The sequence below is a fragment of the Ursus arctos genome, unplaced genomic scaffold (genome assembly GCF_023065955.2).
Source record: "Ursus arctos isolate Adak ecotype North America unplaced genomic scaffold, UrsArc2.0 scaffold_1, whole genome shotgun sequence".
NCBI classification, from domain to species: domain Eukaryota; kingdom Metazoa; phylum Chordata; class Mammalia; order Carnivora; family Ursidae; genus Ursus; species Ursus arctos.
In genome coordinates, this window is record NW_026622763.1 from 49,223,611 (window position 1) to 49,249,959 (window position 26,349).

Here is a 26,349-nt window from a genome sequence, read left to right on the forward strand (position 1 = left end):
AATGTAAGAAAACCTGTAACTAAACTGTATGGAGACTACTTCTTGGAACACCAAAACCAATGGATCTTCCCCAAGCATCACTCTTTGTTATACTTGCTTTACGGTGTGGGTGTTAGGAACTTCTGAACTGTTGGACGTACAACTGGTGAAGGAGGTGGTATCTTTGGAATTTCCTTCTCAGAAAATCTTGAAACAATTCCCTAGGCAGCAGCCCTTCCTGCAACTACCAATCCCTACTTCTTTCTCGCACGTTCCCCACATGGCCTCTCTTCTACCACTGGATGTCAGTGCCTCATGTGGTTTAAACTCTGACTTTGAAAACAAAACAAACTAAACTATTACCAAGGTGCAAAGTCATTTTTCAAGGTTATAAGGTCAAGGCAAATCACATTTCCCCCCATTTTCCTTCCTTCCCCACCCTACTTCTTTTATACAAATAAACCTAGTCAAAAAAAAAGCCTCCAAAGGAGAAAGTTAACCCGTGTTATAGAGGTGGGACAGACTGCCCCGCCTATTTCGCTTTAGCAATAAGAGGGAAGAGATTATAATTTATACTGTAATGGAGTTCAGTATCTTTTTAAGCAAAGCCAGTGAAGTCACCTCCTTTTCCCCCACCCACTAAGTTACTTAAAATGCAGCCAATCCCGAGACTTGCTTGTCACACAGATAATTTCTAACAGGGGAAGTAGGAATACAAGTTCTGGAAAACACGTTAAGAAAATGCTTTTCAGGGACACGTGGGTGGCTCAGTCGGTTAAGCATCTGCCTGCAGCTCAGGTCATGATCCCAGGGTCCTGGGATGAAGTCCCGCATCGAGCTCCCTGCTCAGCATCGAGCTCCCTGCTCAGCGGGGAGCCTGTTTCTCCCTCTCCTCCCTGGCTCATGTTCTCTGTCTCTCTGACAAGTAAATAAATAATATCTTAAAAAAAAAAAAAAGAAAGAAAAGATAAGAAAAAGAAAATGCTCTTCAGTCAGAATCTCTTCTCCTCCTTACCGCATCCGTTTTCATCGCTGTTATCCTTACAGTCATTCTCTCCGTCACAAACCGAATTTTGACTAATGCAGTAGCCGCTGTGGCAAGTGAACTGGTTGCCTCTGCAGGTCTCATAGGCTGGAAGGAAATAACAGCTGTACTCCAAAGACACAAACCCCTTGGGAAAAATCAAAGAGTTCACCTCACTGCCTAAACTTCTGTCAAGTATCTTGACAAAAAAAAAAAAAAAATACGGGAAAGAAAAGGGGGAAGAGAAGGAGAAAGAGGGGGAGAAAAGGAAGAAACATAACAGCAGCTTTGGGTCGAGGAAATGAACTCAGGTGCCAGTCTATGTTTCTCAAGATTACAAACAAGGCAGTGGGCTGTAGGGAGACACAGACCAGAGAACGCAGACTGATGAGGGTGCTGCAGGCACGGCAATGGCCAACGTGCCCTCGACTTTATCACAAGCACTGAAACTGCTATCCAGGACCAAATGATGCTGAGTCACCCGTTCCATGTTGTCACATTCTCTTTAATACGGTCACTGAAATAAGCCCAGGGGCCAGAAGGGAAATCAGGCATGGCTCATAAAAAGTCAGGGTGATATCAAAAATATTTAACAAGGCATAGGTGCCAACCAATCAAAACGGGTGTGGTGACAAATCTTAACATTCTAGTAAATAAATGACCATGGAAAGGTGCCAACTAATTTTGTGAAATTAGTAAAACTCTCTCACAAAGACTTCAAACTACATATTCCAATAACATGAGTCCAGAGTTGGCCACAACAAAAGGTGGGTTGCATTGCAGGCAACGACTTAGGAAAAAAAAAAAGTAGGGTCAGAGTTCAAAAGCAGAGGCAACGAAAACCATCCCAGCACACTGAAACTGTCCCATCCCTCCAATTCCAGGGTGGTCAGAACTTCACAGTAAAGAGGAGAGCTGGGGTACTACTGCCATTAGGGAACTCGCCCTCCCTTCCAAGTCCTTCTCTCGCTCTCCTATCAAGGTTATCAGACCCATTCCTGAAGAATGGGTCATTTTAGAGCTGGGTGACACAATTCACCCTGTCCCCTTGTGGCCGAAAAAAAAAAAAATGCACACTGTCCATCAGCAATCCTTCAACTCCACACAGATTCTTGAACGATAAAGGAGGCCAGGTCTAGCTTCACTCCTGAAGCTCATGCCATGGGCTCTAAATGATCTCTTGGCTCCATCTGCCATCAGACACAGTGACCCTTTTGTCTGAAAAGAGTGGTACATTCGTCAGAAAAGAACTACAACAACACTCCTAGCAACCTGACCCAGCACAAGGAAATCACCGTACTGCAGGAATGTTCGTCGCTGCCATCCTCGCAATCCGGGTAATGGTCGCAGACGTAGGCATGAGGGAGGCACACCCCACCATCACACTGGAACTCGTGTTGCAGACATACCTTAGCTGCGACACAAAGGTAGCAAGGGAGAGCAGAAAGGGAAGTTCAGTTCCACTGTAGCCATTTAATTTCACAGGAAGATTCTGTCTCAAGTTTGAAAAGAGATTTTTATTACGCAGCAACATTCTGGTAAATGTTTAACGACCAATTCTCCAGGAACAAAAAGTCCCTGACTTGGAGTGTTTGCCAATTTCCATGGTGCAAATACTCCCACCGTGGCTGACTTTAAGCCACCGACATGAATTCACTGAACACAAATTCGAGACGAGATTGTATAACCGGCCAGTATAAATGAGCCGCCGCACGCCCTGTACACCCTGTACACGTTACTTACTGCAATTGTTTTCATCAGAGAAGTCTCTGCAGTCAACTTTCCCATCACATTTCTGACTGCTGTTATAGCAGGCTCCATTGGCACAAGTGAGCTGTTCACACGTTGGGTATTCTGAAAGGATCAGCACACAAATCTTAAGACATTCCTTCTGCAAACTCTTCTTAAGTCACTGCTACATGCTAGATGCTAGATGCTGAGCATATACTGACCACGTCTCTTTTGCAAATTACAAACTGGGTGGAATGCTAATGTGGGAAGCATAGCGTTCTAGGAGAATGCTGAGTAGGGGGGAGTCCGGAGCCCAGGGAAGTCTCCCCTAAAGAAGCGACCTATGAGCTCAGAGCTGAAGAATGAAAAGGAATTTAACTTATTTCAAAATGGAACCTTCTTTTACATAATGCAGATAACATCCCAGGAAGCCAGTGTACCACCGCACGTGCTTTGAGAAATGAAGGGCTATTTCTTTTGCTAGAGGGCTGTAGAAAGAAAACAGGCTTATAAGTCAGAAGAGCTGGGACCTGGGGCACCACTCAGTAGCTATTTACTCTTACTCAAGCTGCTTATCCTCTCAGTTACCCTAACTTTATCCATACATTTGGATCATTCACTTCACAGGGTAGAGGGACCTCAAAAGACCACGTCTACTAAAGCACTCTGAAAAGCACAATGTGCTCTCCGAGCACAAATAACTGTTACCACATTATACACGTATGCTCCAACCAGATGCTTAACTCTGGTTTTCTAGGTCGCAGTGGAAAAATCAGGATGTCCCTTTCAGGAATAACGGACTGTCAGTCCCTCCCCTGTGCGTCCCCAGACTTGAAATGTGTGTCTCTCATGATCCCGAATGAAGGCTTCATTCTGTTGGTTGTTTTTCTGTTTCCCCCACCACACAATGACACCCTCTAAGATCTAGGATCCTGTCTTACTCATTTTAGGATCCCCAACCCTTAGTGCAGGGACTGGATCATTACTTGGGGTACTCAAGAAATGCTAGATATTGCTATTGACTTATCACAGATTAACTTTTTATTTAAAAAGCTTTTGAAAATATTTTGAATTTCTGCCTTTTATGGTGTTTAAAATTCTCCTTCTCACAAATTGATACTTTCTTGGTCTGATTTTTTTTTCATTAAAGATTGTTCTCATAACTATTCTCATATGATCTTCAAATTCATCTTTAACTAAGGAAAAGGTGTGTCTTACATAAGGTCTCGAAGACTAGACAGTCGAGTCCCATTTTGAGGCCTAATTTTGCATTGAAGAACCTACTCTGAGGATTCACAGACATGGATGGATAATTCCTTGGATAGTCCCAAAGACTCCTTCAAGCAGCAGCAGTGCGTACAGTTCTGTGCTGAAAATATATTAAACCTGTAGTGTGTTAACAACTCACACTTTAATAGAAGATGGACCCTCAAATGATACTTTTCCATTTTTTTCATATAGTGAAAGAAGCAGCCCAAATATTCTCATCTCCAGAAGTTCAAAACTGGACCATAAGTGTCTTTAAATACCTAAATTGTCATTTACATTTAGTCAATCATATATGAAAATGGAAGGCATTTTAAAATAGCTGATTAAGATTTTAAATTTTTTCTGAATTCTATTTTATTTTTTGTAAGTCCAAGAATCAGTTTGTGCTGAGGGCTACTGCTGTCTTTTCATCATTGAGATGGTATGCACTACCAATATACCTTCAAAGGGTCACACAACTCTGTTTATGAATTCTGACTTCCAGAGATGCAAGAGGCCGGTTGAGTCTGGCCAGCAGTTCCCCTCCCCCAGAAGCCAGATAGCTCCTAGAGTCAGTATGTTGTCTAGCCTTTAAAGAGCAGCAGCAAGCAGGAGAGAGATCTTAGAAAACCCTGTCTTTGCAGTAGATAAGATATCTGTGTGGAGGAAAACTTATTTGAGCGCGGATGGTGACTACCTCACTTGAGGTGATTACAGTAGATATGAAGGATCCGGGACAAATATATGAAGCAGATCACTTGTTCTCCCCATTCTGTTTTGAAAGCCAGTGCCATAAAACTGAGAAGGGAGGAACTATAACAGTACCCACTGACAGGACTTAAAGTTTACTGACCCGCCTCATTCCCCCCAACAAACAACAGGCCAGCTTAATGTCATCAGGGAGAGTATTGTTATGGTCAGAGGTCAGCAGTTAGACACCTGGAATGAGGAACCAACAGCTTTCTTGTCTCCATCCACGCTGATAATGAAATCTCTTCTCAATCAGCCAAGGACCTGCCTCACCTCTTACAAGCCTTCTGGTCTCTTCTGTGCATAGTTAACGGAGGTATATGCCCATAGGAAACACTGCATGGAGCTACCTGACTCCACTAAATACCGAAAATATTTGGAAATCTCCAAAGGGTTCACAGAGGAAATGGTTCACCCACACCGAGGAAATGGTTCCAAATCATTCACACTGAGCAAAATAAGAAATGAACAGCTTCTACTTCCCTTAAAGATTTCTATTACCAAAAAGGTTAATGAGTTTTGATCTACCCCAGGAAATAGGAAGTCACAATACTTTGAGATTGGGAGATATCTAAAATCTTTTTTTGGTTTATTTGCTGAGCAGGTCAGAGTCTAACCTTGCAAACTTTTTCCCATGGAGCAAATCCATCATGTAGATGAAATGTCCCACAAGATTTTAAGAGAAAGTATAACAGAAGAGATAATACACACATACACACACCAGAGGAACTCGCCCTTCTAAGTTTTGTATTAATGGAAAGACTGACAAGAAACTATTAATTAGTCCCAGACCTTTAAAGTTTATCTGACACAAAAATTCAAAAACACACTTGCTCACACCACCTCTTCCCTCTCCCTTCCTTCCTTCCTTTCTCCACATTCCAAATGTACATGCTTGTTCCCCCACAACTGGGAAGTCCCCCCACATATACATATAAGATGGGTGCTTAAAGATTTTTAAAATTTTTTCTCTGCTAATGACTTTATTTGGAGCAAGAAAGTTCCCTGCCATAGTTCTGTTTAGATAATCAAGGAGGACGAAGTGCCTCGAAGACCTCGTGGACCTCCCAGAATGGAAATCATTCACAGCAGAGCAAGATATAAATATTAACACTACTCTTTATTATCTTGACAGGAAGGCTATAAATACATTCTATTCTCAGAATTTGGCAAAACGGCCAAAACGCACATAGAAAAGAAGACAGATTGATTACAAAGAAAGGGGAGGCATCTTAAAGATAGATTATGAAACTTAAGCTAAGATTTAAAGGAAAACAAGAAATTACTAATACAAGTCCTGCTCAAGATACCTGAGACCTTTCAAGGTCCTAGCATCACCCTTTTAAGCTACTCTGGGTCTAAGGAGCGCTATCCCGTCAAAGAATGATTTGCCAGAAAGTTTGCCAGTTTGGTGACCAGCACTTAGCTGCAGGTATTACCCACAAAAATAAGCAATGGCAATAATAGTCATCAATAATATATATTGAAAACTACGCGCCAGAAACTTGTCTAAGTACTCGGTGTGTCTGAATTCATTTCTCCTTATAATAACCCTATGAGCTAGGTACAATTACTCTCACTTTATTGATTTTATGTACGGGTCTTTCCGAGGTTAAGTACTTTTACTTTTTTTAAAAAAAGATTTTTATTTATTTATTTCAGACAGAGAGCAAGGGCGAGAGGGGGAGCAGGTGGGGGGGGGGCAGAGGGAGAAGCAGGCTCCCCGCTGAGCAGGGAGTCCAACACGGGGCTCGATGCCACCGGGATCATTACCTAAGCCGAAGGCAGACGCTTAACTGACTGAGCCACCCAGGCACCCCTGACATTAAGTAATTTTAAAAAGGTCTTACAACCAAGAAATTAGAGAGGCAGAATTCAAATTCAGGCAATTAGGTTCCACAATGCATGTCCCTAGCACTACAACAGATAATAGCCATTACTGCTTATAGGCTTCCAAGTAAGTAGTGGGAAGAAGCAAAAATTACAGAAATAAAATGAAATTGAATGAAGGGAAATGGAAACTCTTAAAAAGACAGTTTAAAAAGGAAGAGAAATAACACAAGAGTAAAAACAAAGTTTTCCTTTCTTCCGTTTAGTTTCCCATTCCACTTTCAGCAGTCTGGAGAGGTGGGGCCAATTCTAGATCTATGGCATATTCTACTAAGGACTTCAATCCAGTATGATCTAGGAATTCTGGGAAAGCCTATGCTGGGAAATAGAGCTTTCCGGGAGTACCAGAACAAACAAGAGAGTCAGTCCCCAAAAAACATGCCACAAAATAGGAGGGGATCCACTGTACCCTCTCCCCAGTCAAATTCAAGTCCCTGAAGTGAGTGCCATCACAGACTAGCACCGAGAAACCACAGTAATATACAAGAGAACAAGAGAAAAGCCTCTTTTCAAAAATAATTTCAATGCCTTTCAGTAAAAGGCATATACATAATAAGATTTATAAAATGGAAAAAGCAGTTCAGCACCTTAGGAAGAAAAAGTAAATACAGTCATCCCAAGGGCTAGTAGAATTGGACTAACAGCAAGGGTAGACTAAGCAGCTTTCAGGAAACTGAAGCCAAAAAAAGAAAAACATTAAATTACCTAGTTTTCCTTACCCTCCTCCCTTTGAACTGCTGGGTCTTACGTCCCAAAACCCTATCTGGTCTCTATTCACGGTGACCTGATCTACACCTAAATTAGAAATGTGCCTGAGAGGCCCCCTGCAAAGATTTTGGATCTACAGTACCTCTTTCTTACCACGCAGAGAACTACCACCAAGATCTGCAAAGAAAGGAAACACTGACATAGTTCTAAATTCTTAAAAAATAATAAAAATCTCACTTCCGCCCTAACACAGGAGTAACTGAGCCACAAGGCGGAAAACTGTGCACCAAATGCTCCAAGGAATAGTGCGAAGAAGTGAGGTGGCTTCTCGTGGGTGAGCAAATGTCTACAATGTGCCCCAGATTTAGTGGTGCTGGTTCTCCAAAGGAGTTACCGAGCTGTGGGTTTTCATTCAGGGGACACAGCACCTATCTCTGCCTTAGAGTTACCCCCGTGACTCATCTGAGCAGAACAAACGGGCAAGTTTTAACTGAAGGAAGAGCACCTGCACCACAGAATTTTAAGAGTGGCCACTTTCGAACCATAGCCAGAAACGGTGTGGCTCAGCTCTCTACCGGGAACCTGGCTGCAGATAGCTGAGGGCTCACTGGCAAGTCACTGCAGCATGAACGTCATTATGCTAAAAGCCGGTTATTCTACAGGGTGCTACCTTCCTTTTCCTTCTCAATAGGATTTCATTCTGTCCAACATACAGTTACTGAAGTCCACCTTCCTCGATACTTTGCTAAGAACCGAATAAAGAGAGAAACAGAATTACAAGTGAAGTAGAAATTCCCACAGCCTTTAAAAAAATGTTTTATTCAACAAATAATTAGTGCACACCTATAGCAGTACGAGGTTCTAGAGAAGTGACGGACTTCATAAAATCCCTGCTCTCATGGACCTTAGTCTTTGGGAGAGTGGAAGGACAGACATTAAAACAAATGTCCCGTAGAGAAAAATGTTATGGAAATAGAGCAGCACGGAATGAGAAGGGGGGGGAGTCACTCTCTGATAAGGCGACAGTTGAACAGGAGCCGTCAGGTTTAGCAAAACGAAGGTCATTGGTGGTATTGACAGGAATGCTTTCAGGAGACTGGTGGGCAAGGGCCGTTTTCAGTGAGCTCAAGAAAGAAAGAGGAGAGGAAATGGAGGCAGGGATATTAAAGACAACTCTCTGTAACTTCATTATACAAGGGGGCAAGGAAATTGGGCAACAGCTGAGAGGGGTCTTAGGGTCTTGGAATAAATATAAGGTGCTTGTATGATGGGAATCTAAACAAGAAATTTTTATTTCCCGAAGGTTTCGGGGCTCCGACTTCTATCTGAGCTGTAAGAATGCTAAAAAGGTACATGTGGGACGTTCTCTGACAGATAAGATGGGGTCAGTCTCCCTGCTTGTGCTTTCTCACCTGGAGTACAGAGAGGACAGCGGGAGCAAGGCTTACTGGGCAAAGTAAATGTGCAACTGAGCTTGAGGAAAAGCGTGTTCTTCACAAGCCATCATAGTCCACAGAATGACTCTTTATTCCTCTGTTTCCCCGGCTGGAGTTTCAGCAATTAGATATATAAAGGCAAATGTTTGAATTCTAAAGAACAGAAAGTCAATAGAAATAAAACTTCATGGACAAAGCAGCCCCAGTTGCAGGCAGACCAAATGCTGCTGATTACCAGCAAGAAAGCCTTCATTGTAACAGGGATTTTATTTACCCTTTCTTTGGCATTCCTAAGTATCAAAAGAGAAGGACTGCAAACCAATGATAATTAGCTATAGTTTTACTCGCACCAAAATCACTCTAATATGGCACTCGATAAAAGCAAAATAATCTCTTTGCTTAACTGGGAAAAACTGTACGATTTTTGAGCAACTGAAAGTCACTGCAATATATTAACTGAATGACCTATAATTGCTGCATTGTTCTGATGTTTATCTTGGACTCTGCATGAGTGGTTTCTCCTTGATGCTAATCCCATTAGAAGTAAAATGGACTGCAGTTTTGAATCTCCTGTTCCTTGGTGGGGAAAAAATTAATTGACAAGCTATTTAATAGTAGGTGCCATTTTATAGATGGCTGGACTGAAGAATAAAATAACTTGGGGAAAATGAACTTTTACTAAACTGTCTCACAGCTTTTTATAATATATATATGAATACACACACACATACACATATACATATTTAGAAATAGTTCTCAAACAGGAGAATAATCAAAAATACCTTATGGATATAGGAACACAGCAGACACAAAGAGCAAACATAATAAGAAGCTTTCATACGACACGAAATTTATCTGAAGGATAATCTTTTTAGTGGGATCTTACTATGCTTGCCCTCCTCACCATCTCACCCATTCTCTTCCCTCCCTCCCCCCTGCCTCCCTGAGAGAACTCTTACACACTCTTCTTTGTTCTGTAAAAGGAATGCCTGCAACAGACGCAAGGTGCTTTGCTGGAGCTCAATTTCTGGATCTTAGAAGCTTGAAAGGCTAGGGACCATAACCTAAGGGTCTGACCCGACAGGCAGGACTATGAACTATAGGGTCAAGCTTCCTGATCCTTTCAAATATTTGGGGAGAAGAATTCAGTCCTTCTTTGGAGCTTTTCCAACATCATTACTACATTTAAGTGGTTTCTAGGTGCCTAATATATTTAGACCCCTTCCTGTAGACAACCTTATTTCTGAGAAATAGAAAAATGAAAGTCTAACTCATAGGCTGATCCTGCATTTGTCCACAAGTAATGATTCCCAAGCATCATGACTACAGAAACAATAGAATAAAGTGTCATGTCTTACAAAAATGATTTCTGGGCAAGACTTGTTTATTCCTTCATCATATTGTAACATTCCAATTTAAAACAATAAACAGCTACTATATATCCGAAGGGACATTTAAAATAGCTAGTATCTATATGACTAAATGGATCTTAGCAACAATCATCAGTGGCTGATAGTTAGACATTATATGCCTCCTAATGGAAATATATACCTTTATATTCAAAGTATTGTTGCCCCTCCACACGTACATGGACTGTGGGAAACTCAGGGCAAGTAGTTTGGTTTTTTCAACAAATACATTGCTAGGGGTAAAAAACAGAAATGGAAGACAAACTTACAAATCGAAAGACAGCAACTAACTCCAACGTATACATTTTATTTGGACTTTGATTTAAATGACACTGTAAAAAATAATAACAAGCCACTGGGGAAATTTTAAGAACTGATTATTTTAAAGAACAGTTGTTAACTTTTAGATATGGTCATGATTATTGTTATGTTATGCTAGGTTTTAGTCCTTATATTTTGGAGATAAATACTGAATCATTTAAAGATAAAATTACATGATTTGTGAGAACTGCTTCAAAATAATGGAGAGAAGAATAAAGAGCTATAGTAAGACAAAATTAGCTAAGAGTTGGTAATTGATATAACTTGAGTGATGAGTATGGAGCTGATCATATACTTCACCCTGCTTTTGATTTTGTTTAAAACCTTCCATAGCAAAAAGCTTTAAATAATAATTTTTAAATGATAAAATAGCTAAGTAACCGTCAGGCAAAAATACTCTAAACTCCCATTACTAAAGAAAAGTATTCCAAGAGCATGGGCATAGGCTTTAGACCTAGGTTAAAAGCCTGGCTCCTCCACACCTGATTCTTGACAATCTTTATAGTCTCTGTAAAGAGAAGATGTTCACCACACCCACCTTGTGGTATTCACATAAAAACTGCATAAAATAGTGATTGCTGCTCCGTGAATGGCAGTTCCCTTTCCCATTTTCCACAAGTGTTCCAAACAAAGAGGAAAAACAAAATGAGGCCAATCTGTCTCTCTATATTAGCACTTTCTAAAGACTTTGATCCAGGCCATTCATTTCTTTTTTGTACGAATCTGGCTGTGGCCAGGAGAGCAAAGCACAAAGAAGTATGAAGATTCTTTTCTTAATTTCCTGATTTCTGAGATTTTTTTATACTCCTCCATAAATAACACATGGTAATAAATAAACAAGGCAAAGAGAAATAGGAAAGAATACTTCATTATAAAACCCACTTACATGTGTCAGATTCATCTTAGGGCTATGAACCCTGCAGAATTCATGACTTGTACGATTCCAGGAGCAATTAACTATCATCTAAACCTGGCTCTCTTTCCTTAACAAATCCTTGTTTCACCTATTCCTTGTACTTAAAAAAACAAATAAAAACTTGATTAAAAATTCCTGCTCAGATATTTTATAAAGCTCACTCACTTCCTTTCCTCCATTCCTTTCTGTAACAGCTGCTTGCATGCTCGTACCCTGCCAGCTTTTTTCCGGAAGGTCTATTGGCAAAGTCGTGAGGGGGTTGTACTGGTGACTTTAGACTTGGCTGCGGGGTGTTCACATGGAATAAATCCAAACAGTCTGTCTGTTTCAGCTGCCTTTTATTCTCCCTAAAGTAGCATTTCCTTCATTCCCATTGCATTTCCAATAAAGCACTCATTTTTGTCCACTTGTAAATTAGGGATAAAGACACAGACTGTTGGCTGGTGGCACAGCCTCGGGTTCTCTCTTAAACTTGCACAAGGTAGAACTTTCTCCTTCTGTAAATAAAGTCCTTCATGAAAAGCGATCACCAGACTTGGAGCCAGAAGATGGATTTAGCCCTAGCACTGCCACACACTGTACAACCTTGAACAAGCCATTCTACTCTTTGCAGTCCCAGTTTCTTTATTTATGAGGGTATACTGACACCTGCCCTATTGTCCTCATTGAGGAACTTAATTAAGAATAACAACAGGAATTTATGTAATACTTAGCAGTTTACAAAATACTATAAAATATATGATCCATCACTTTATTAATCAAAAATATTTTCTTCACTTGCCACAATGAAGAACCTATTATTTGCTTCCCAAAGCACTGAGAGTCCTTGACTCAAGAACTTGCTATTTTGTGACGTCCAGACAGACACTACCATCTCTATAATTGTCAATACTAAGTCTAAATTTTCAAAGTGAAAAGGGACCCAAATTAGAGGTCACATAATCCCTTTCCAAGAGAACATTTAAGTTGGAAATTATACAACACAACTGTACCAGTAATTCTGCTAGAGATACAAAGACAAATAGCACAGCATCCTCTCAAAGAAAAATAGACCCAAGGAAAGAAAGCACTGAAGGAGAAGAGGTGTTTTTTAAAATGCATCGTGTGTTGGGGCACCTGGGTGGCTCAGTCAGTTAAGTGTCCGCCTTCGACTCAGGTCAGGATCCGGGAGTCCAGGGATCGAGCTCCCTGCTCAGCAGGGAGTCTGCTTCCCCCTCTCCCTTTGCCCCTCCCCACCCCCGTTAGTGCTCTCTCTCCCTCTTACTCTCTCTCAAATAAATAAATAAAATCTTTAAAAAAATAAAATAAAATGCACTCTGTAATAATAATGTGGATGCAACATGAATATGGACCTGTTTGGACCCAGATCTTTCCTTTTCACATATAGTAGTATTTCTTCCATGAAGAATACAGTTTGAACAGTATAGTGAAATAGGAATGATTTGCTCATAACCAGTTTGTGTTAGCTCCCACCCAAGGCATATGCACCTTATTGGGAAATGTACCAAAATATACAGAAGATGGTCCTCTTATCAAGAAACATAAAATACATCATTTGGACCAAAGGAAGAAATTCAGGAACAGTCCAGAAAACTAAATTAAATCAAAATGATCAAACAATAGAGGAGGTGTCCCATAAGAACGGACTAAAACTTAAATCTCAGTTGGAGACATAATAACTAAGAAGTTTATGATCGAGTTTTCTAAGGTACACAAAATCTACCCACTGATCATTGGAATAACGGAATATTAAAACAACTCCCTAAAGTTTGAAGCATAAATTTAAGAGCAAAGGAAAGAAACTAACCTTACTCAGCTCATAGTAAACTTATGAAATGCAGCCTATCAAAAGAAATTCAGGAAAAAAATGCGTAAGAACTCAAGGAAGTTCTGGATAAACTCACGAATGATATGCTCACAAGGGCTTTTAAGCAAAACTGGGTATGTCTGAAGCTAAAGACACAGTGAGATGGACCACGGGACTGACACAGTAGAATAATTCCTATATTCTTTTAATCTAGCAATTCCACATAAACCTCAAGAGAGAGATTACTCCCTGCTTATTTGTAAGATGCACATGATGCACCATGATTGCACTCTTACTTTGGTTATGGTAATATCTCAACACTATACATAGAATACTGTGATTTCTATGCCTTATCTTGTGGTGACCAATTACAAACTGATATAACAGGCTGCCATTGGAAAAAGCCATTTTCGAAATGTAGCTCTTTTCCAAACTGGAAAACACTGAGTCCATAAGAGCAGAAAAATTAATGGGACATTTGACCCAGAAATTTACCATAGTAATTTAATAAAACCCAAAATTAACCAAACTGGATTTTGTATTCGATGTATTCAATGAACTTTTGAGATTCTGTATTAATGTTAAAAGTCCCTTACTTCAAAAAATATATACAAATTTGATGTGCTAAGGCAGGACACAGTTAGAATGTCTTGCTAAAAATAGTCTGGTATCGGAGTATCACCTCTAATCCACACAAGAATCTGCCAAGAGATTTCAATAACAAGAGGCATATTGTAAGCATTTCTGTCCATCAACAAATCTAACAAATTGATTAAAATGCCAAAGGGACAAAGGTGAAAGCAAATATCAGTGCAAAGACTGAAAGGGACTCACGGCAGTCTTTCTCGTCAGTTCCATCTGAGCAGTCTCTGACGTGGTCGCACCTGTATTCGTTTGGGATACATTCACCATTGGAGCATGTAATTTGATGGCTTGAGCATGTTCTCCCAGCTGTGAAGGGGAAAAGATATTACTTCATAATTACTGCCAAAGACAGACCAATCCATTGACATTTACCAAAGACGAGTGAGGAAATTTGAAAGCAAATGCAAAAGAGTATATTGAACATAAAGTTCATAGGCTTAGAAAGCAGGTTACCCAGCTACACCAAGGTAGACAGCTCATAATGCAAAAGCAAAGGTATTATCATCAGGATACTATCAAAATGCTCACAGAACTGGAGCGCCTGGGTGTCTCAGTCAATCGAGCATCTAACTCTTGATTTCGGCTTAAGTCATGAACGGAGACTCCTGAGATTGAGTCTCGAAGCAGGGGTTTCACACTTAGTGGGGAGTCTGCTTCTCTCTGGCCCCCGCCCCCCCAACTCTCGCTCACCCATGCATGCATGTGCGCTCTCTCTCTCTCTCTCCCTCTTGCTCTCTCTAAAGTAAATAAATAAAACCTTCAAAAAATCTTTTAAAAATGCTCGCGGAATCACATCAACACTCAAGCATGTTAGTGTAGGCAATTATATTATCGACGTGTGTTGAGAATACAATATAGATTGAAACCTATATGGTAAAAGGGATGAATGAAATAAGAATTTTGCAGATATAGGTATTGGCCAGGGATCAGTAAGTTTTCCCCTCGCCGAAATACTTGTTTAAACAAGAAGGATGTATGCAAAAGGGTTACAACAGTGGTTGTTTCTGAGTGATAAAAATATGGGTGTGATTTTTTTCTTTAGAGTTTTCTCTGTTATATGACTTTCTACATTGAATGTGTTATCAGTTTTATAAACAAACTAAACTAGCTTGTTTTTATCCTGTTGATTACAGTAGGTAAAAGCAAGGCATCAGTAGTTTATCAAATTTGCCTCGGGATAAAACCGACCAAATCTAAGGAATTGATGCCGCAAGCATCATGTGAATGCCCTTCTGTAAGCCTGGGGCAGGAATTACCATGGGATTTTTCAACTGTCCACATAAAAAGAGAAGCATTTGGGGAATGGGGAATATGTGATCCACTGAGAAAAATTATAATCATCAAATGGAAGAAAAATAATTTCCCCTGAATTTTTACAGAGTTCCCTATACTTGTATATACTAAAGATTCTTAGGTTCAGCAAAATTTGGTTTTCTGATGAAATTACCTATCTATTAAGGGGTGTGCCATCATCTAAACTTAAAAACCTTTCTAAAAGACAAGTGGATAATCAATCATAGCTTTAGAGTTGACACTTGAAGATTCAAACATATAAAGGTTACCATGTGATAAGTAAGACATTAAAAACTATCCATAATTACTACCTCTTCCAGTTTAACTGATTATACCTTTCATGTCATCTTGTTCCTTCTTTCTGTTTAATAAAATGATTTCATTATGAATGTGTTATGTAATTCTTGAATAGCAAACATGACTTTTCCAGTCAGTCAATTTCTGACACTTTGACAGTATGATTTCATATTTTCTCCCAGTACCTTATAATTGTAAAATTAGAATAGAACAACTTTTCTAGAAGTCACTTAAATGTCTGAATTCTGCCCAAAGCAGACACAATTTTATCTAAGTAAGGCTAAGATTAATACTTCCTCACTAAATTCCCCTATAATTTACTTAAGTATATATTGCCAATTTCCACATAAAATTAAAGAACTTTTTTTATTCCCAAGAAAGGTAAGTCATGAGTATTTTCAAGCAAAATATGAAGAAAAACTAAATCAAGAGCCAATATTATTCTGAGTATCTTGGCTTTCTTCTTAAACTGAAGCCCAAAGCAATTCTATATTTTGTGCTTAAGATTTCAAAGGGGTTTATGAGGGAGCAATTAAAAGCTCATTCAAACATACAGAAATGATGAATTAAAATTATATGGATTCATCAACCAGATGCTAGGATTAACTTATTCACTCATTACATAAACATCTACGGAAGGCCTATTACATGCCACAAAGTACACCAACAATGGGAATACAATGATAAATTAAGCACAGTCCCTACCCTCAAGGAGCCCATAGTTTTCTAGGACATATTTCAAGAATTAATTAGAAAGCAATGATGAAAGTGAAGTATGGGCACCCAAGGAATTAACTATAGAAGGATCAGGAAGGAGTGCCTAATTCACTCTGAGATAAGAGCTTCCTTTGAGAGGTAACACCTCACCTGGGTCTTACAGGAGAAGTGGCTAGGTTAACCCCGTCAAAAGGAAAGGAGGACTGTCTAGCAACAAGCATTCAGGCAGCATTGCACAGAGGTCAAAAAGGGACACAGCATGATAAGCCCAAGGGAGCTATAAGCACTGATGTGACCCCACATGGAAATTTCAAGGCATGAACGGCCAAGTGATAGACATGGAAAAATAAGCACCAGCCGTATCTTAGAAGCCACTGTAAACCATGTTAAGGAGTTGGAGCTTTCTTCTTGGGGTGATACACACCAAAGGATGCTGGCAGTAATGATGTAAATGGGAAAGAGGTGAACTTTAGAGGTGTTAGGCCAGAGTTTGTGACTAAATATGGGCAGAAGAATCGAGAATAACTCCAAATTTCTAGCTCGAGTGCCTAAGGGATTGTGATATCCTTTCCATGCTAACTGATTACATCTTCAATGTCACTGACAGCCATCTTTATATTTCCTCTAATAAAATGCCTTCATTATGAAATGTTTAATAAAATTCTAGATTAACAAGGAAAATGGCCTCAATCTGCCTATTTCTAATAGTTTGAGACTGATGTTGTATTTTCTGCTAGTACCTTATAGTGAGTTAATTTTATTTCTATGAAAAGTAATTCACGTAGACCAGCAAATACAGAAGGAAAAACCTGGCCAGGGGAGAAGATTATTAACTCCACTTGGGACACCTTGAATTTGAAGCATCCTGGAGATCTCCAACAGGCAGCTGAATATACAAGACTGAAGTGTGGGCAATAAATCTGGGTCATAAGCATAGACTTGGGTACCATCAGCCTATCCAGGGTTACTGAAATCATAAGACTGGTTGAAATTATTCTGGAAAAGTGTAGAGTAAGAGGAATTGCCAAGTGCAGGGTTCTGAGCAACAGCCATACTCCGGGCTGGGCAGAAGAGGAAAACAAAATGGAATGATCAAAGCAGTTCAGAAAAGAACCATAAGTGAGGAGTCACGGCAGCCAAGGTAGTAGTGTCAAGAAGGAGAGAGTGATTGCCAAAGTCAAGTGCAATTGAAAAGTCCATCCAATGATGAGAAGGAAAAGTGTCCACCGTACTTGACAATCAGGAGTTCTCTGGTGACCTTAGTGAATATAGTGGTGGCATATTCTGTAGCTAAAGGATGTCTAATAATGAATTTTATGTCATTAAAAATGCAAGAATTAGGGACGCCTGGGTGGCTCAGTCAGTTAAGCGTCTGCCTTTGGCTCAGGTCGTGATCCCAGGGTCCTGGAATCAAGCCCCTCGATGGGCTCCCTGCTAGGCAGAGGGTCAGCTTCTCCTTCTCCCTCTACTCCTTCCCATGCTCATTCTCATTCTCTCTCTCTCTCTTTCTCAAATAAATAATCTTTTTTTTAAATACAAGATTTACCTTATGAAATCCACATTTAAAATGGTATGTAACATTGCTTATAAATTACTGCTATAAAGTTTTCTCTAGTCTCTTTTCCCAAGCAGTTGTCCTTAGAAGTTTGTATCCCCTCTGTAAAGAAAGTATTATTATTAGCAAGGGGTCATCCACTACATTGGATCACAAGCTACAGCTCAGCTTTCTCCCTACTTTGTTAAGGAAACGAGAAAATGGAATCAAAACGGCATATCTAGCCAAAAGATAAATAACCCATCATTCATTAATTCATTCAGTACCCATTTATCAAAAACCTACTACCTGCTAGACAAAATAACAAGTCTTAGGGATGCAAGCTAAATAAAGCATAGTCACTGCCCTCCAGGGATTCACAGTCTAGCACCATCCTATTGCCACTGAGCCCTCACTATCTACAGATCATCCCTTTTTTCTCCTAGGACTTTTTTTATCTCCTAGGACTTTTGAGAGGCTAGCCAGAAAATAGTATCGGCCAGATAAATTCCCTACAAAGGTTTTTTCCTGGGCCCTACTATGCCTGACAATTTTAATTCCACCTTTCAGTACTTCTGAGCTACCATTCCCCAGCTCCCTCTTTCAGACGTGGCAGTCCCCTTTTGCCATTCCACCTCACATCCTGACACATAAGGTCCTGGACCTCATCTGACATGCCATGCTCCTGGTTGGTCTTGATTAGCTCCTGCCCATGCCTTCCTCGGGATTGTCATTTGTCACCACCACCACCCTCCATGGCCCTACACAGTTTGCTAGTTTCCCCTTAATCACTTTGTCCCAAAGATCACCATCCCTTTGCTGGAAGACCCCATGACCAACACTGACAAGCACTCACAGGCTGTTTAATTATACAGTCTTTATTTTAAGTTTAAACCAAAGTCGAACTCACGGGTATTTTGAGAATTTCTATTCTCTTCCTCAAAAGACCCTTGGCCCGACTGAAAAGAGTTCACACTCAATGCTGGACTCAAAAGTCCTGGGCTAAGTTCCAGGCTTTTATAAATGTATCCAGGACCTACCGAAGGCCATAGAATCTCCACTGCTAGCCATAGAATGACTAAACAAGTTCTGACATGAAGTAGTCATCAAAAACATCCGTTTCTTCTTTGATCTTTGTGGGCAATGACTGTAAAAATGCCAACAGGATCTTGGCTGACATCTTAAAAATCAACACAAAGTAATGATAGATGTCCATGATTTGTGGGATGTGCACTTAATGGAACAGAATGTGCAGGAGGCTCAAAGGTGAATGCCACACAACGATCAGAGCTAGCCTCTTTCACAGGACAATTGGGGTCAAGAGCCTGTGGTGGTTGCTTACAGTCTGGTATCTTCTCTCCAATTTCCATCTCAGTCCAACCTAGACTTCTAAAAGGTCTTTGGTTTTTTATTTGGGGGTTTTCTTTTTTGTTGCAGGGGGAGCATCATTACACACACACACACACACACACACACACACACACACACACAGGGAAAGGATATTATGTTCTCTCTTCTAGATGTTGAAATTAGAATTACAGGGATGTGAAATCCAGGACTTCTACAGCCTTCAGGCAATCACAAAAAGCCAGCAGGCTGAAGACGGCAGAGCAGAAAAGTGGGAGAAAAGTAGCTGATGTTATTGAACTGGGAATGAATCAACCCTGGGACAACACTACATTTAGGCTTCTTATTGTGTAAGATAATAAATTCCCCTTTTGCTTAACTTTTTTAGGTTATGTTTTGCATTCTTTGCAGCCAAAAACATCCTCATTGATACAGGAATAATCTTAAATTATATGAATATCCTTAACAGAGAAGGCAAAAGAATGATATACATGGCATATTTCTCACATGCTGCCGTCTTGTATTTCCCCAAGATGACTCTCTCATCCAAATTATTTAAGCCCATTTCAAACTCTTTTCCAGTTTGAGCCCAAAGAAATTAGAAGTTAAGGGTTTCTTCCAGTTTACTGTCCTGAACCCTGTCAGTGTCCAGGAATGCAGTGGCTGCCAAGTTCCTCCGGATTGCTACCATCTTCCTTCTTGCTGCAGCTCATTCTATGCAGGCTGTACCAGCAGTCACTGAAGCAACAACCACCACTGCCCCCACACAGACCTAGCTACTAGCTCCACTTCCACTTAATCAAAAAGAAGACAGTTTAATCCTGAGGCAGGAGGGATCGAAGGTTTCAATGCAAAGTGCACTGCAGGAGCAAAAGGACCCATCCTGCTGCGAACCACACAAATGAAGATCCCACCTATAGATACCAATAAATGTTTGTTTCTTTATTGAGTGTAACACAACCTTAATTAAATACTGGGAACCCATCCCATTTCCAAAGAGCTGGAGTATATTTATAATTCTTCAGCACATTCAGACTCTCCATATTATCTAGCCCTGAGTGCGACTGTGGCACAGGATCCCTGTCATTGAAGCTCCAACTCAGCATTTATAAATCATCCCATTGTTATTGCATTTCTAACAGGTCAGATTTTACGTGTCCAGGAGGCCAAAACAAAATCCCTCTATAAACACTTACGACAATGCTGATGTTCATCAGAGCCATCCTCACAGTCCAGGTCGCCGTCACACTCCCAGAAGTTAGGGATGCAGAGACTTTCACCCTGACACAGGAATTGGTCTGACTTGCAAGAAGGGGGAGCTAAAACACACCAGGAAAGGACTCATTATGTCAAACATCCACCCTACTGTACCAACAAGCAATGCTTACTTCGAAAGAATATATGTCAACTTCTGCTTAATATATTTGATGGCAAACAGTAAACAATCCAATCCAAGAGTCTGTGGACTCTAATCAGCATTCAGTGCCACATAATCTCAGCAATGGCCTCACAACAAACCGATAATCCAAAGCAACACAAAAATACATAATAAAATAAAGTAAAAAATAAAAATGAAAATAAAATAAAATAAAAATAAAACAAATAGCCAAAACACATCCATACAAAGCCATGACAAAAAAATACTAAATTTTAAATTTAAATAAAAATTAACCATGAATAATTGTTAAATTAATTGAAATCTTTTGTAATAACTAATAGCAAAGCATCATGATGATATGAAAAAACATGAGATGAATCGAATAATTACTATTTCTACAATTTTCTTGCCTTATGATCTTTGGCAGGTTCCCTGAGCTTCCATGTATGCACCATAAAATGGGAACTATATTTACCTCAAAGTTTGCAATAAAAAATCAGTTATATAACGTATGTGCAAGTGCAGTATAATGTTAGTTGCTATCTCTATTGTCATTGGTACCATTGCTATTATCATTGCTATGGAACATTGTTATACCAACAACTAACTAACCATTTATTTCTCTATCCCAGAATACAAATTTCTTGCTTTTCTGCTCCTAGTGGTTAACCTAAAATGAACTTGGGAAGATCAGAGGAAGTGAACAGACAGCACATGACTATGTCTCTACAAACAGAGCTATTCCCTTGCTCCAAATGTGATTCACACACAGCCTGGCAGCAGTAACATCACGTGGGAGCTTGTAGAAATGCAGAATCTCAGGTCCTACTCCAAACATGGACGCAAACTTGCACTTTAACAAGCTCCCCAGGTGCTCTATTTGTGCATGACAGAGAGCAACCCTCAGTCCGTTTCCTATGGTTAAGAGAACTATAATTTTTTAAACATAAAACCACACCAGCCTCTTCTGTGATCTTTTTGTGTCATTAGCCTAAGTTACACTACGTCGTTTATACAAAAACAGACTCCTCCTTGAATTACAAATCACAGTTGGTGCACAAAATTTCCAGAGTGAATAATCTGAAATAGGCTTATAGGCTTCAGAAAACTACTCACAAATTTGTTTCCATATCAAGGTCATGGGCTAACAGTAAGACAGAAATTAATGTGAACTGAACCCCTTCCTTAAATAATGATTAATGCCATCAGTTCTCTTCAACCACAGAGATCTCAAAAGACTTGAGCCCAGTCCCAAATCTATCACTAAAGGCACAACTTTTTGTCTTTGGTACAGCTGGATTCCCCATGAGGCACTTGTGTTACTCAAAATAGAGCTTAGCCTAGCCCCTCCTCACTTACGGCAGCCAACTTCATCCGAATCATCCAAGCAGTCTCTGGTCCCATCACATCTCCAGGATGCAGAGATACACTGCCCATCTTCACAGCGGAACTGCTCACTTCCACATTCTGCAATTCCACAAGCAAAAGAAAACCAGTTGAAAAACTTACCTACACAGATATTTAAAGAAATACAAATGTTTTATAAAAATGAAAAATTATGCAATGAATTAGTAATCAAAGGAATGTGAATTATTTACAAAATTAGGAAAACATTTTTATAATGATTATTATTATATTATCCATTTCAGGATCTGCAGGAAGAGGTCATTTCTGTACACAGCTGACCAGCATGTACCTTGATGTAACCAATCTAGAAAGAATTTGACAGCATGTATCTTGCTTTTTAAAAGTGCTTATTCTTAGTTCTTTTATTTTTAAAGATTTTACTTATTTACTTATCAGAGAGAGAGAGAGAGAGAGCACAAAAGGGGAGCTGCAGAGGCAGAGGGAGAGGAGCCTCCCTGTTGAGCAAGGAGCCGGATGCGGGACTCAATCCCAGGACCCTGGGATCATGGTCTGAGCTTAATCAGCTAAGCCACCCAGACATCCCTTAGTTCTTTTATCTTTAGGGTTTCTTTCCCCCCTAAGGAACTAATCAGAGAATTAGACAAATATTTATGTATGGAGATTTTAATCACAACATCGCAACATTCTAGATGTTCAATAATAAGAAAAGGATAAAATTTTCTTGTATCTTTATTACATATGAAGAAGTCATTAAAATGGTTATGTAGTACTTTTAAGAGATTTAGATAAATATTTATAATATGTAACAAAGATGAGAATGTATAATTTTACCTATAACAGAGTTACATATGGAGAAAACAGTGTAGAAAAAGACCAGAATGTTAATGGTGGTTATCTCTGATTGATAACATCATGAGTAATTCTCATTTGCCTGACTATGCTTTTTTATTATTTTCAGTTCCCTGCCCTTCATTTTTTTAAGTGCCCTTTTATTACTAAATCATATATAGCAATCTGTGGTTCTTCATTCTTAGATTCAGACCAATATTTGGCTTTTTGTTTAACTACTCTGTAAGATGCCAGATCTGTCAGCTCATCTTTGCAAGCAAACAAACAAATTTTTAAGCCAAAAAAACAAACTAGAGAAAAATCTCTGCACCCAACCAGAGTGCACAAATCTGGCCCCCAAAGTTACTACATTCCCAAGTAGCAGTGATATCTCCTAGTGATACCAGAAAGAGAACAAAACTTAAATAAGTTTATTTCATTCAACCAATATACCCAGCAATTTCCCCAAATCTCCCCAGGGGACTAATTTGGCAGTTGGAAATCCTCTGAGGTTCCCCAAATATCTGACCAGTGACTTATTATGTGCCAAGTAGGAAATTTTTTAAAAGAGATCAGCCAACATCAGCCCAACTTGGAGAAGACTCAAAATTATTCTTTCACAAGCCCAAGGTGGTAGAGGAGTTATTTGGGGGGTTGGAAGAATACAATTATTTTCCCCATGTATTTGAGCAATCATGCTAAATTACCTATTTCAGGTTTTGGCTAATTAACCCGAAATTAGGTAAATATACAGATCAATTACCTACTCCTAAAATAAATAAACAATGTGCTATCCTGACTTGTGTAAATGCAGGCATATCAACAGCATGACATAAACATAGTTAAGTGATCTATTCCTAGGGGATATAGGCTACTTTGTTCATGGAATGTTCAAATCTGATTGTCTGGTAGTGACATCCTGATTTATAATGTATGCTGCAAATGGTCAGAAACTTCCCTTGGCTAAATGGTGGTACCGAGTGGTACAGGAATACGTACACCCAAATACCTTCTATAGACTAATGCACGATGGTGGTTGGTGGTGCAGGTCTGGGGTTGGTGGTGCAGGTCTCTTATCAACTACCTTTAAAACACAACAACCTCCCTTGCAAAAATGCCCCTAAGGAATGTACAAATTCACTCTGGAATCCCAGAACTTCTCATTGGATTTTGTTCTACAAAGCAATATTTCCATGGGAGATTAGGGGCTTTGGAGGTTTTAGCAATTAACAGAACATATATTAAATCACCTTTATCAATTAGGTCTATTGTTAGTAATCCAACAGAATACATTTGTAAGTTCAGTACATTTATCTTCCTTAGTATCTAATAATTTCTGGTTGAAAAACTATAACAATCTAAAGGTCAGTCTACTTACAAAGAGTTTAATATTGCTATGAAAAATAGAAAAGCATAAACTTAGAAACTGAGTATAGAGAAGAAAATAAATTCTCAAAACAATTTATTGCCTGTTATAAAATATATATAATTCTTAAGAAACTTTTATTACAAGTCAAATTTTGTTTATTTTTGCTAAAATATGAAGTTAAACACATCACAAAAAGAACACAAAATAGATACCCAAAAGTCATTTTTTTCAATTACTTCAAAGACAATTACATAAAACACATAAAAAATGAAACTGATAGGGGAAATTTTACAATGAACTCTTCCTACTTAGTGTTTTTTCACATTTGATCTCCCAAATATTTAATTATCTAGAGTAATATATCAAACTCGTTTTACTCAATTTATCAACAGATCCACGATAATTCATCTGTCAAATTCACCCTTTCAATATTCCCTTCCATGCCTGTTATAACTCCCAAGTGACTATTGTTTGGAAATACCTCTCCAGAAAAAACAAACTGATACTTTACCATTGCTGGGTGGCCTCCCAGCAATCAAACAAAATGCTCCACTGGTGTCAGAAGCCTGTCATTCATTTTATTATAAAGGGAGTAGGTGCTATTTAAAAGCAAACTACTAGTGAAAAGCTCTGGGTCAGGTCTAATAACAATTGCAGGTGCCCCTGATTTCAACTCATCTGTATACACTGTATTTGTTTTGTTTTGTTTTGTTTTGTTTTGTTTTGTTTTGTTTTGTTTTAAGTAAGTAGTCTCTACTCTCAACCCCACCAAAGGTATCTACGCTTTATTATTTAATAATTTGAAGTCCAAAAAAGCATGGAGAGGGATTTCATACACAGGAGCTGAACAGTTTGTGGAGAAAAAAAAATCTAAATAGAGGAAAATTTAAAACTTTTTTCAACAAATGGTCTCTAAACATTCATATCCAATCAATCCAGTTTTAACCTACAGGTAGTTTTGCAAACAATAACTTTTAGAACTTTAAAATATTTTCCCTCTAATAAGAGCCAAGGAGGAAAACATCCTAATCCACACTGAAATAAAAATCTTTTGTTAAGGGGCGCCTGGGTCGCTCAGTTAAGCATCCAACTCTTAACTTCAGCTCAGGTCATAATCTCAGGGTTGTGAGATCGAACCCTGCATCAGGCTCCATGCTGAGAGTGGAACCTGCTTAAATTCTCTCTCTCCCTCTGCCCAACCTCCCTCTCTCCCTCTCTCTTTCCCTCTCTCTCCCCACCCTAAAATTAAAAAAAAAAAAAATCTTTTGTTAAGAACCAGGCAGCCATTGACAAGAAACCATCAGGACCAAATGAACACCCTGCTTCCCCAGCACTAGTCCTGGCCTTTTCCAAGAATCAAAATAGATGGTGCAAAGATGGAAAATACTCATGCGGCACATAAACGGCATGCACATTCTAAGCACTTTGCCAACTTCAAGTCATTTAACTTCCATAACAGTCCTATGAGATAGATGTCATTATTACAAACATTTTACAAACAAAGAACTTGAGGCACAAAGCAGTTCAGTAACTTGCCCAAGATCAAACAGCAAACATGTGCAAAGCAAAGATTTGGACCTGACAGTTCTAGTTCCAGTATCTGCGTTATCTTGACCACTGCTCTGTGTTCCCTTACACCAAAGAAAGAAAGAGAAGAAGCAAAAAGGGAAAGAAAAAGAAATATTTCACCAAGCTCGAGAATGAATGTAAAAACATGACTTTTTTCCAAAGTTGCTATCCACATTAACCAAATTCGTGAACTGGGCTGGTGTGGAATCCATAGCATCCCTATGCTCAGGTAATTCAGTTGGAGAAGAGCAGTCTACCTGGCAACTAACACTACACATAAAAATTCTTGGGCTTAGGAAAACTTGCTACAATCAAAAGCAACCCAGGGACATCAAAAAAGAGGCTCAATCTCTTCAAGAAAAATTATATTAGACAGAGGAATAAACTTGTTTTCCAACCTTATAAAGCCCCAAACTGGAGAAAAACACGAGTAATCCTTTCTTCATAAATAGCCATATCCCAAGCTTCCTGGTCTATGTGTTGGACTAAGAATGTGTTAAGATACAAGAGAAACAGTTAATGCCTAGAGGAAGGAAGAAGTCCTTTGTTTCTCCAGGAACAGTACTAAATTAAGTACACTACTTTTATATTCTTTACAACCTCTAGCACAGTGTTAGGCACATGTGGGATAGTCAAGCATATTCATCAGGTAATGAAAATTCCTCTTCATAAAACTCAGCCTCTTGGTATCATTATATATATAAAACCATTACATATGTAAAACCATCAAGGCAAGCAATAACAGTTTATTAAGACTTTGTTTGCTATCTTAAATCCACAGAAAG

General features: G+C 39.2%; 1 protein-coding gene across 1 annotated transcript in view; it reads right to left on the reverse strand.

The window, feature by feature from the left end:
- The window catches only part of LRP2 (LDL receptor related protein 2), a 193,719-nt gene that overhangs the window by 136,563 nt on the left and 30,807 nt on the right, over window positions 1-26,349 (reverse strand). The window contains exons 2-7 of the mRNA XM_057318411.1: window positions 21,790-21,897; window positions 20,249-20,371; window positions 14,054-14,170; window positions 2,747-2,857; window positions 2,304-2,417; window positions 995-1,111 (exon numbers count right to left, since the gene is read on the reverse strand). Of these exons, the coding sequence (XP_057174394.1) occupies window positions 995-1,111; window positions 2,304-2,417; window positions 2,747-2,857; window positions 14,054-14,170; window positions 20,249-20,371; window positions 21,790-21,897 (690 nt within the window). The remainder of the gene's footprint in view (window positions 1-994; window positions 1,112-2,303; window positions 2,418-2,746; window positions 2,858-14,053; window positions 14,171-20,248; window positions 20,372-21,789; window positions 21,898-26,349) is intronic.